General features: G+C 44.4%; 1 protein-coding gene across 1 annotated transcript; it reads left to right on the top strand.

Annotated features, from left to right (window-relative positions):
• Positions 1-65: 65 nt before the first annotated feature.
• Positions 66-12,975, top strand: Syn1 (synapsin I). The gene is made up of 13 exons (XM_075958312.1): positions 66-799; positions 2,526-2,583; positions 2,871-2,962; positions 4,468-4,624; positions 5,792-5,881; positions 6,478-6,540; positions 7,283-7,425; positions 7,554-7,628; positions 7,849-7,951; positions 8,452-8,604; positions 10,420-10,507; positions 11,522-11,990; positions 12,453-12,975. The coding sequence occupies exons 1-13, from the start codon at positions 438-440 to the stop codon at positions 12,469-12,471; spliced, it is 1,872 nt and encodes a 623-aa protein (XP_075814427.1). The 5' UTR covers positions 66-437; the 3' UTR covers positions 12,472-12,975.
• The last annotated feature ends 236 nt before the right edge of the window (positions 12,976-13,211 follow it).

The raw sequence follows: 13,211 nt of genomic DNA, 5'->3' as shown, positions 1-13,211 counted from the left end.
CGCCTGCGCACTGCGCGGCCGCTAGCGCTCGGCTTCAGCACCGCGGACAGCGGCGGCGGCGGCCACCGCGGCCCCCGAACCTCGAACCCCGAACTCCTACGCGGCCTCCGCGGCCCCCCGAACCCCGCACCGAACTCCTACGCGCCCGCCGCGGCCCCGCGGACCCCGCACCGAACTCCTACGCGGCCGCCGCGGCCCCGCGGCCCCGAACCCCGAACTCCTACGCGGCCGCCGCGGCCCCCGAACCTCGAACCCCGAACTCCTACGCGCCCGCCGCGGCCCCGCTGACCCCCGCACCGAACTCCTACGCGCCCGCCGCGGCCCCGCTGACCCCCGCACCGAACTCCTACACGGCCGCCGCGGCCCCGCACCGAACTCCTACGCGTCCGCCGCGACCCCCGCGACCCCGAACCTCGAACCCCGACCCCCCCGCCGCCATGAACTACCTGCGGCGCCGCCTGTCGGACAGCAACTTCATGGCGAATCTGCCGAACGGGTACCTGTCCGACCCCCAGCAGCCGCCGCCCCCGCCCCCGGCCCCCGTCAGCCCCGGCGCCTCATCCGGGTCCCCCGCCGCGGCCTCATCCGGGTCCCCCGCCGCCGCCATGGCCGCCGCATCCGGGTCCTCCGCGGCCGGTTCCACATCCGGGTTCTTCTCGTCGCTGTCGCACGCGGTGAAGCAAACGACGGCGGCGGCGGCCGCGACCCTGAGCGAGGTGGGGGGGGGCGGGGCGGGCGCGGGCCGCGGGGGCGCAGCGGCGCGGGTGCTGCTGGTCGTGGACGAGCCGCACACGGAGTGGTGAGCGGTTCACTAATTCATTAATTCATTTGTTAATTCATCAATTCATTCGTTCACTAATTCATTCATTAATTCACTAATTCATTCATTAATTCACTAATTCATTCGTTAATTCACTAATTCATTCATTCATTTGTTCATTAATTCATTCGTTCATTCATTAATTCGTTCATTCATTCGTTCATTAATTCACTAATTCATTCATTAATTCATTCGTTCATTAATTCACTAATTCATTCATTAATTCATTCGTTCATTAATTCGTTCGTTCGTTCGTTCACTAATTCATTCGTTCATTAATTCATTCGTTCATTCATTAATTCAATAATTCATTAATTCATTCGTTCATTCATTCGTTCATTAATTCATTAAATAATTCATTAATTCATTCGTTCATTAATTCACTAATTCATTCATTAATTCATTTGTTCATTAATTCGCTAATTCATTCATTAATTCATTCGTTCATTAATTCGTTCGTTCGTTCGTTCACTAATTCATTCGTTCATTAATTCATTCGTTCATTCATTCGTTCATTAATTCATTCGTTCGTTCATTAATTCATTCAATAATTCATCAATTCATTCGTTCATTCATTCGTTCATTAATTCATTCGTTCGTTAATTCGTTCATTCGTTCATTAATTCATTCAATAATTCATCAATTCATTGATTCGTTCGTTCCTTAATTCATTCATTCGTTCATTAATTCATTCGTTCATTCATTCATTAATTCATTCGTTCGTTCATTCGTTTATTCGTTCGTTCGTTCATAGATGCTGGGCCTGGGTGGGCGCCGCGGCGAGGGTTTTGTAGGTCGTTGATGTGGTGAGTCCGCGTATGGGTGAATGAATGAATTCTGGGCTTGTCTGGCGCTGTGGGGGGGGCTTAAGGTTGCAGAGTCAGTCAGTGATCAGAGAAATACATCAGTGAGTCATCAACAAACATTGAGAAGGAGGCCTGAGGTCGTGTAGTCAATCAGTTAACAATCAATGAGTCATCAACAAACACTCAGGTCGGAGAGTCAATCAGTTGTCACATCCGTGAGTCATCAACAAACACTTAGAAAGATGCCCAAGGTTGTATAGTCAATCAGTTATCAGAGAAATCCATCCGTGAGTCATCAACAAACATTGAAAACCCAGACAGGGGACGTCTATCGATGAAACAAATATTAAAAGAGAATTAGAGGATTGTGCACATAAAAAATAAACAAACAAACCAATAGATAGATAAATAAATAGATAAATAGATAAATGAATAAATAATTAGATCAATAAATAATCAGATAAATAAATAATTAGATCAATAAAGAAATAAAGATAAATAAATATGTTTCATTTGCTGTGTGTCCTCAGGAGGGTTAATTGTGTCTCTGTTCACTTCTCCTCCTTCTCTGATAACTGATCGACTATAAGACCTCAGGCCTCCTTTGCAGTGTTTGTTGATCACTAACTGATGTGATAACTGATCGACTATCAGATCGAGTGTTTGTTGATGACTCACGGATGTGATAATTGATTGACTATCTGATCGAGTGTTTGTTGATGACTCACGGATGTGTTTGTTGATGACTCACGGATGTGATAATTGATCGACTATCCGATCGAGTGTTTGTTGATGACTCACGGATGTGATAATTGATCGACTATCTGATCGAGTGTTTGTTGATGACTCACGGATGCGATCACCGACCGACTCTCCGACCCCCTCTCGTCTCTCCCCAGGGCCAAATACTTCAAGGGGAAGAAGATCCACGGCGACGTCGACATTAGAGTCGAGCAGGTGAGTTGTGGGGATCGAACCCGGGTCCGGTCATGAGTGCGAATCACGGATTTTTTTTCTTCCTGTGTCGAACCCGGGTCCGGTCATGAGTGCGAATCACGGATTTTTTTTCTTCCTGTGTCGAACCCGGGTCCGGTCATGAGTGCGAATCACGGATTTTTTTTCTTCCTGTGTCGAACCCGGGTCCGGTCATGAGTGCGAATCACGGATTTTTTTCTTCTTCCTGTGTCGAACCCGGGTCCGGTCATGAGTGCGAATCACGGATTTTTTCTTTCCGTCTTCTCCAGGCCGAATTCTCGGACCTGAACCTGGTGGCTCACGCCAGCGGCGGGTTCTCGGTGGACGTGGAGGCGCTGAGGAACGGGGTCAAGGTGGTGAGGTGAGCGCGGTCGGTTATTCGCTCGACAAACGCATTCCCGTTATCAATTATTCACTCGACAAACGCTCACAACTATCAATTATTCATTCAGCAAACGTCCGTGACGCACTCGCGTTATCGGTTATTCGCTCGACAAACGCACAGAATATTGTCTACATAATAAATAAATATAAAATGAGAATACTGTCATATAATGCACATAAAATTAGCATATCGCATACATAATAAACATAAAAATTAGCATATCGTATGCATAATTAATAAATAAAAATTAGAATTTTGCATGCCCAATAAATATAAAAATTAGAATGTCGTCACATAATAAATATAAAATTAAAATGGTGTCGCATAATAAATACGGAATTAGAATATTCCACGCATAATAAACATAAAATTAGAATGCTACACGCATAATTAATCAATAGACATAAAATCAGAATATTGTATGCATAAGCACGAAGTTAGAATATTGCACGCATAATTAATAAATATAAGATTAGCATATTGCATGCACCACAAATCTGAAATTAGAATATTGCATGCATAATTAATATGAAATCAGCATATTACATGCATAATTAACCAGTAGACATAAAATTAGAATATTGTATGCGTGATAAGCATGAAATTAGAATATTGTGCACATAATACAAGATCAGAATATCGTCACATAACTAATACATATAAAATTAGAACATTGCATGCATAATCAATGTGAGATTAGCATATCGCATGCATAATTAATGTGAAATCAGAACATTGCATGCATAATTAACCAACGTGAAATTAGAATGTTGCATGCACAATAAACATGAAATTAGAATATTACATGCATAATCAACATGGAATTAGAATATCACACGCATAATTAATTAATAGACATGAAATCAGAATGTTGTATGCATAATCAATATACAACTAAAATATTGTCACATAATTAATATGAAATCAGAATCTTGTACGCACAATAAATATAAAAGAAGAATATTACATGCATAATTAATATGAGATTAGCATATTGCATGCATAATTAACGAACAAGTACTTTTCTTCCATGGCATGCACGCACAATAAATACAAAATTAGAACATTGCGCGCACAATTAATGTGAAATTAGAATATCGCATGCATAATTAACGTGACATTAGCATGCCGCATGCATAATTAATGTGGAATCAGAACATCGCATGCATAATTAATCAACATAAAATTAGAATGTCGCGTGCACAATAAACATGGAATTAGAACATTGCGCGCACAATTAATGCGAAATTAGAATATTGCATGCATAATTAACGAGACATTAGCATACCGCATGCATAATTAGCGTGACATTAGCATACCGCGCGCATAATTAACGCGACATTAGCATGCCGCATGCATAATTAACGCGACATTAGCATGCCGCATGCATAATTAACGCGACATTAGCATGCCGCATGCATAATTAACGTGACATTAGCATGCCGCATGCATAATTAACGACCCCCATCCCCCGCCCCCAGGTCCCTGCGGCCCGACTTCGTGCTCGTGCGCCAGCACGCCTTCAGCATGGCGCGGGGCGGCGACTTCCGCAGCCTCGTCATCGGGCTGCAGTACGCGGGGATCCCCAGCGTCAACTCCCTGCACTCCGTCTACAACTTCTGCGACAAGCCCTGGGTGGTGGGTGCGGGTCACGGGGGGCGGGTCCCGGGTTCGAGTGCCTGGTTGGGTCCCGGGTTCGAGTCCCGCTATTCCCGAGGTCCTGGGTTCGAGTCCCTGCTCAGGTCCCGGGTTCGAGTCTCCAGGGTTGGGTCCTGAGTTCGAGTCCCTGGGGCGGGTCCCGGGTTCGAGTCCCACTGTTCCCGAGGTCCTGAGTTCGAGTCCAGGGCGGGTCCCGGGTTTGAGTCTAGGGCGGGTCCTGAGTTCGGGTCCCGCTCTTCCATTTGTCCTGGGTTGGAGTCCCTGGTTGGGTCCCGGGTTCAACTCCTGCTGTTCCTGAGGTCCCGGGTTCAAGTCCAGACCAGGTCCCGGGTTCGAATCCAGGGCAGGTCACGAATTTGAGCCCCACACTTCCCGAGGTCCTGGGTTCGAGTTCTGGACGTAATCAATAAATAAATGTAAAAGGGAATTAGATTATTGTACACATAGTAAATATAACATTAGAATATCTATCGCATACATAATTAACATAAATTAGAATGCTGTATGCATAATCGATGAATATTAAAATTAGAATATTCCATGCATGATTAATATGGAATTAGCACATCACACACACAATTAATACAAAATCAGAACACCACAATGTAATTAACATAAAATCAGAATATTACACGCATGATTAATATAAATTAGAACATCGCATACATAACCAGTGTAAAATTTGAATACTGTATGCATAATTAATGATTATGAAAATTGGGATATTGTATGCATGGTAAGTATAAAATTAGAACATTGCGCACATAATAAATATATAGAATTAGCATATCGCGCAATTAACATAAAATTAGCATGCCACACACATAATCAACATACAATTAGCATATCACACATAATTAACATACAATTAGCATACCGCACACATAATCCACACAATTAGCGCATCGCATGCATAATTAACAAATTAGTGCACCACACAATTAACATAAATTAGCATACCGCACACATAATTAACATACAATTAGCATGCCGCACACATAATTAACATACAATTAGCATGCCACACATAATTAGCATAAATTAGCATACCGCGCACATAATTAACATACAATTAGCATGCCACACATAATTAACATAAATTAGCATACCGCACACAAACCCCTGACGCCGTCCCCGGTCTCGCAGTTCGCGCAGATGCTGCGGCTGCGCAGGAAGCTCGGGGCCGAGGAATTCCCGCTCATCGCGCAGACGTTCTACCCCAACCACAAGGAGATGGTGAGGCCGGGGTCGCGGGGTCGCGGGGTCGGGGGGTCGCGGGGTCGCGGGGTCGCGGGGTCACGGGGTCACAGGTGCAAACTGTAGAGCGCCGGGGGCTGGGACGGGGACGAAAACGTTTTGCTTTTTATTTTTTAATTTAATTTTTATTTTTTATTTTTTATTTATTTTTATTTATTAATTTTTACTTTTTATTTATGTATTTATTAAAGATTTGACACCGTGGAGGGTGTTTCGAATACGGGACTCCAGTCTTAAAATTTTTATTTATTTATTTATTGATTTAATTATTCATTCATGTGTGGTTTCCAGGACTCGAACTCGGGGCCCCGGGAAGAGCAGGCGGCGGCGTCGCTCTGACCCCTGAGCCGTCCCTCCAGCCCCTGAAAAATTTAATTTTTTATTTTTATTTTATATCGAGTCGTCGTTTATTGTCCTAAAACACAATCCCGCGTGGCCGCCTGCTCTTCCCGAGGTCCCGAGTTCGAGTCCCGGCCACCACACGGCAGACAGAATGATAATAGATAATAAATGATCAATAAATAAATAAATGAATGAATAAATAAATAATCCTCCGCCTCCCCCTCCTCCCCCAGCTCAGCAGCGCCTCCTTCCCCGTGGTCGTGAAGATGGGACACGCGCACTCCGGGATGGGCAAGGTGAGGCCGCAGGGCACCCGCGCTCGCTGCTGGAGGCAAAATAAGAATAATTCTGTTCTTGATCATGGTTTCTGGGATGTCGTCATCGAATTGGATTTTATTTTATTTTTATTTTTAATTTTATTTTAATTTAATTTACTTTTATTTTCATTTTATATTTATTTTATTTTTTATTTTATTTTTGATCTTATCTTTAATTTTAATTTAATTTCATTTTTATTTTATTTTTAATTATTTTATTTTTTATTTTTATTTTTAATGTTATATTTTTATTTTCTTTATTTTTATTATTTCATTTTTATATTATTTTTAATCTTATTTGTGTTTTATTTTATTTTTATTATATTTTTGTCTTATTTTTTATTTTACTTTTCATTTTATTTTTATTTTAATCGTATTTTTATCATTTTATTTTTAATTTTATTTCATTTTTAATTTTAATTTAATTTCATTTTTTATTTAATTTCATTTTTATTTATTTTATTTTTTATTTTTATTTTATTTTATTTTTATTATTTCATTTTTATTTTACTTTTAATTATTTTATTCTTATTTTATATTTTATTTTTTAATTTTACTTTTATTTAATTTTAATTTAATTTACTTTTATTTTCATTTTATATTTATTTTATTTTTAATCTTATTTCTAATTTTATTTTAATTTTTATTTAATTTTTAATTATTTTATTCTTATTTTATTTTACTTTTATTTCACCCCCCCCCCCGCCCCCGCCGCCCGCAGGTCAAGGTCGACTCCCCGCACGACTTCCGCGACATCGCGAGCGTGGTGGCGCTCACGCGCACGTACGCCACGGCCGAGCCGTTCATCGACGCCAAGTACGACGTCCGCGTGCAGAAGATCGGGCGCCACTACAAGGCCTACATGTGAGGGCGCGCGGGGGTCGGGGGTCGGGGGTCGGGGGTCGGGGGTCGGGGGTCGGGGGTCGGGGGTCGCGGCCCCTGCTCCCGGGCCTGGGCGGCCCCGTTCATCCCCCTCCCCTCCCCCCCCCCAGGCGGACGTCGGTGTCCGGGAACTGGAAGAGCAACACGGGCTCGGCCATGCTGGAGCAGATCGCCATGTCGGACAGGTGAGGGGGTCCCGGGTTCGAGTCCCGGCATGTCGGACGGGCGGGGGGCGGCTCAGCGGTTAGCGAGGTCCCGGGTTCGAGTCCAGACAGGCGAGAGGCGGCTCAGTGGTTAGCGCGGTCCCGGGTTCGAGTCCCGGCGTGTCGGACACAGGTGAGGGGCGGCTCAGTGGTTAGCGAGGTCCCGGGTTCGAGTCCCTCGGTTTTTTTCCCGTCCCCGCAGGTACAAGCTGTGGGTGGACACGTGCTCCGAGATCTTCGGGGGCCTCGACATCTGCGCGGTGGAGGCGCTGCACGGCAAGGACGGACGGGACCACATCATCGAGGTGCGGACGCGGGGGGGGGCGTTTTTGGAGAATAAATTTTATTTTCTTATTTTTTTTCTAGAATAAATTTTATTATTTTATTGAGAATAAATTTTATTATTTTATTGAGAATAAATTTTATTATTTTTTTTAGAATAAATTTTTTTAGAATAAATTTTACTTTATTATTATTTTTTTAGAATAAATTTTACTTTATTATCATTTTTTTGAGAATTAATTTTATTATTTTTTGAGAATAAATTTTATTATTTTTTTCTAGAATAAATTTTATTTTATTATTATTTTTTTAGAATACATTTAATTTTATTATTATTATTTTGAGAATAAATTTAATTTCATTATTATTTTTTAGAATTAATTTTATTATTATTATTTTGAGAATAAATTTAATTTCATTATTATTTTTTAGAATTAATTTTATTATTATTATTTTGAGAATAAATCTTATTTCATTATAATTTTTTTGAGAATAATCTTTATTTTATCTTTTCCTCCCGCAGGTGGTCGGCTCCTCCATGCCGCTCATCGGCGACCACCAGGACGAGGACAAGCAGCTCATCGTGGAGCTGGTGCTCGAGAAGATGGCGCAGGCTCTGCCCCGGCAGCGGCAGCAGCGGGAGGCCGCGTCCCCCGGCCGGGGCGCCCACGGCCAGGTCAGGGCCTTGTGCGGACATTGATCTATTTATTTATCACGGATACAATATTTTAATTTTATATTTATTCATTATGGATACAATATTCTAATTTTTTAATTTATTATGTGTACAATATTTTGATTTTTTTATATTTGTTTATTACGTATACAATATTCCAATTCTTTTTTATATTTATTTATTATGTATGCAATATTTTAATTTATTATATATCATGGATACAGTATTCTAATTTTATATTTATTTATCACGTATAAAATATTCTAATTTTTTAATTTACTTATTTATTCTGTATGCAATATTTTAATTATTTTATATTTATACATTACGTATACAATATTCCAATTCTTTTTTATATTTATTTATTTATTATACAGGCAGTATTCTGATTTTTATAATCATTTATTATATAGAGAGCATTTTAATTTTTATATTTATTCATTTATTATGTGAACAATACTCTAACCCTTTTTATTTATTTACGGCGCGCACAGTTCTCTGTCGTTGATATTTATCTATTATAATTTTATTATCATAAATTACATTATTATCATTTCTATATTATATAATTATTCATATATAATTATGATAATAGATTACACTATTATAGTAATTATAATAGACTCCATTTCCCAGAGTCCTTTGCGCCCCCGACAGGAAGTGGGGGTCCTGGACTCCATTTCCCAGAGTCCTCTGCGCCCCCCGACAGGAAGTGGGGGTCCCGGACTACATTTCCCAGAATCCTTTGCACCCCCGACAGGAAGTGGAGGTCCCGGACTCCATTTCCCAGAATCCTCTGCGCCCCCCGACAGGAAGTGGGGGTCCCGGACTACATTTCCCAGAATCCTTTGCACCCCCGACAGGAAGTGGGGGTCCCGGACTCCATTTCCCAGAGTCCTCTGCGCCCCCGACAGGAAGTGGGGGTCCCGGACTCCATTTCCCAGAGTCCCCTGCGTCCCCGACAGGAAGTGGGGGTCCCGGACTCCATTTCCCAGAGTCCCCTGCGTCCCCGACAGGAAGTGGGGGTCCCGGAGTCCATTTCCCAGAGTCCTTTGCGCCCCCGACAGGAAGTGGGGGTCCCGGACTCCATTTCCCAGAATCCTTTGCGTCCCCGACAGGAAGTGGGGGTCCCGGACTCCATTTCCCAGAGTCCTCTGCGTCCCCGACAGGAAGTGGGGGTCCCGGACTCCATTTCCCAGAGTCCCCTGCGTCCCCAACAGGAAGTGGGGGTCCCGGACTCCATTTCCCAGAGTCCTCTGCGTCCCCGACAGGAAGTGGGGGTCCCGGACTCCATTTCCCAGAATCCTTTGCGCGTCTGACAGGAAGTGGGGGTCCCGGACTCCATTTCCCAGAGTCCTCTGCGCCCCCGACAGGAAGTGGGGGTCCCGGACTCCATTTCCCAGAGTCCTCTGCGCCCCCGACAGGAAGTGGGGGTCCCGGACTCCATTTCCCAGAGTCCTCTGCGCCCCTGACAGGAAGTGGGGGGTCCCGGACTCCATTTCCCAGGGTCCTCTGCGCCCCTGACAGGAAGTGGGGGGTCCCGGACTCCATTTCCCAGAATCCTTTGCATCCCCAACAGGAAGTGATGTAACAGACCCCATTTCCCACAGTCCTTTGCGCCCCTGACAGGAAGTGGGCGTCTTGGACTACATTTCCCAGAATCCTTTGCGCCCCCGACAGGAAGTGGGGGTCCCGGACTACATTTCCCAGAGTCCCCTGCGCCCCCGACAGGAAGTGGGGGTCCCGGACTCCATTTCCCAGAGTCCTCTGCGCCCCCGACAGGAAGTGACGTCACAGACCCCGTTTCCCCCGCAGGCCCCGCCCCCCGCAGCCCCGCCCTCCGGCCGCCCGAGCTCCCAGCAGCCCCCGGGGCCCCCGGCGCAGCAGCGTCCGTCACCGCAGGGTGAGTGAGGCCCGGGCTCCCGCGGGGTCGCGGCTCCTGTGATTGTTGTTATTATTATTATCATCGTTATTATTATCACTATCGTTATTGTTATTATTATTGTTACCGTTATTATCGTTATTATTATTATAATTGTTATCGTTATTATTATTATCGTTATTATTTATATATATTATTATTATTATCATTATTATTATCGTTATTATTATCATTATTATCGTTATTATTTATATATATTATTATTATCATTATCGTTGTTATTATCGTTATTATTTATATATATTATTATTATCATTATTATTGTTATTATCGTTATAGTTATTATTATCATTATTATTATCATTATCATCGTTATCGTTATTATTGTTATTATTATTATCGTCATTATTATTATCGTTATTATTATCATTATTATCGTTATTATTTATATATATTATTAGTATTATCATTATCGTTGTTATTATCGTTATTATTTATATATATTATTATTATCATTATTATTGTTATTATCGTTATTATTTATATATATTATTATTATCATTATTATTGTTATTATCGTTATTATTTATATATATTATTATTATCATTATTGTTGTTATTATCGTTATTGTTATTATCCTTATCGTTATTATTATTATGATTGTGATTATGATTACTATTATTATTAGTTATTGTTATTATTTCTATTATGATTATCATTATTGTTATTATGCTTATGATTATTATGGTGATTATTGTGGTTATGATGATGATTAAGATTATTATTATGGTTATTTTCATTATGATTATTATGATGATGATTTTGATTATGATGATGATGATTATTATTGTGATTTTCATTATTATCGTTACGATGATGATGATGATTACGATTATGGTTATTATTATGATTATCATGATTTTGATTGTTATGATTACCATTATTAGTTGTTATTATTTTATTATTACTTATTATTATTTTTATATCACTATTATTCCCTTTATTATTAATTATTATTATTATTTCTCCCCCAGGCGGCCCCCCCCAGCCCGGCCCCCCGCGCCCCCCCTCGCAGCCCCGCGCCCCCCCCCAGGGCCAGCAGCAGCCGCCACTCTCGGGACTCGCGCCCCAAACGGGCATGCCCCTGCCTCAGCTCCTCCCCAGCCCCCCTGGGGCCCCTCAGCAGGCGACGACGACCCCGGGTCAAGGCCGCCAATCCCGGCCTCAGGCTCCGCCCACCAAGGGGTCGGGGGTCACCCAGGGGCAGCAGCAGCAGCAGCGCCACGGCCCCGCTACCCAGAAGCCCCTGGGCCCCGCTACCCAGAAGCCCCCGGGCCCAATTACCCAGAAACCCCCGGGCCCGGTTACCCAGAAGCCCCCGGGCCCGGCTACCCAGAAGCCCCCGGGGCCGGGACCTCGCCCCGGGGCCCCGCCCACCACCCAGCAGCCCCGGCCCAGCAAACCCCAGCCGCCGGCCGCCAGCGCCGCGGGAACCCAGCTCAAGTAAGATTTGTTTGTTAATTAATTATGTATGCGGTATGCAAATTTCATAACCATTATGCATGCGACATGCTAATTTTGTATTTATTTTGCGCGCGATATTCTGATTTTGTTATTTATTCATTTCTTTATTATCATGTGTTTCTCTGATAACTGATCGACTCTCTGATCAAATGTTTGTTGATGACTCGCGGATGTGATCACTGACCGACTACGCGACCTCAGTGTTTGTTGATCGACTCCGCGACCTCAGTGTTTGTTGACCGACTCCATGACCTCAGTGTTTGTTGATGACTCACGGATGTGATAATTGATCGACTATCTGACCTGAGTGTTTGTTGATGACTCACGGATGTGATCACTGACCGACTCCCCGACCTCAGTGTTTGTTGATGACTCATTGATGTGATAATTGATCGACTATCCGATCGAGTGTTTGTTGATGACTCACCGATGTCTTTCCAGAGCGCAGGCGCAGCCGTAGCCGGGATGCGGCGAAGGCCGAGACCGAACCCCGCGAACCCCGAATCCCTGCACACAGCCCCCCCCCCGGCTCGGGGTTCTGAGTTCGAGTCCCCGCGGTCTGGATCTCCGAATCCCGCGATGAAACCCTCGACGCCCTAACGACTCGAACCCGGGACCCCGGGCGCGGCAGGCGGCGACGCCCTAACCCCTGAGCCGCCCCCCCGGCCCCGAATCCCCGCCCCCCCCGACCTTTGAACCCCGTCCGCGGATCACCTCTCCCCGGAGATTCCCGTCTTCCCATGTGCTTCGCCGGGACTCGAACTCACGCCCCGCCTGCCCGCCCGGGCCGGCCCACGTCCTCCTCCCAGAATGCTTTGCACCCGCGCTCGGTGTTCGTGACCGACTGCATGACCTCCCCGCCGCGCCCGTGGTGACGTATGCAGTGGCGCTGCACGTGTGCCCCGCCCCCCCCCGCACCCCAAGATTCGCGCCAGGAAGCAAAATAAACGATGCCGAGACCCGAGGTTCCGAGTGCGATTTTTACCGCGCGTGAGTCCCGGATTCCGAGTGCGATTCTTATAATGCGTCCCAGGGTTCCGGGTTCGACTCTCACCGCGCGTCCCCGTGAACAAACACACCACGCACACACTTTGGAGGTTCCGGGTTCGATTCTTACCGCACATCCCAGAAAAAATCCCACAGTCAACAGGAAACCAAACCCTGGGGGGCACGGGGGGGTCCCCAAATTTCCCAGCGCGG

This window comes from Microtus pennsylvanicus, chromosome X (genome assembly GCF_037038515.1).
Source record: "Microtus pennsylvanicus isolate mMicPen1 chromosome X, mMicPen1.hap1, whole genome shotgun sequence".
NCBI lineage: Eukaryota > Metazoa > Chordata > Mammalia > Rodentia > Cricetidae > Microtus > Microtus pennsylvanicus.
This window is presented reverse-complemented; position numbering and strand designations above follow the sequence as displayed.

Coding starts and splice junctions, on each gene's coding strand:
- Syn1 (XM_075958312.1), top strand. CDS start 438: ATGAACTACCTGCGGCGCCGCCTGTCGGACAGCAACTTCATGGCGAAT. Junction 2,584..2,870: donor TCGACATTAGAGTCGAGCAG/GTGAGTTGTGGG, acceptor CGTCTTCTCCAG/GCCGAATTCTCGGACCTGAA. Junction 7,426..7,553: donor CGCCACTACAAGGCCTACAT/GTGAGGGCGCGC, acceptor CCCCCCCCCCAG/GCGGACGTCGGTGTCCGGGA.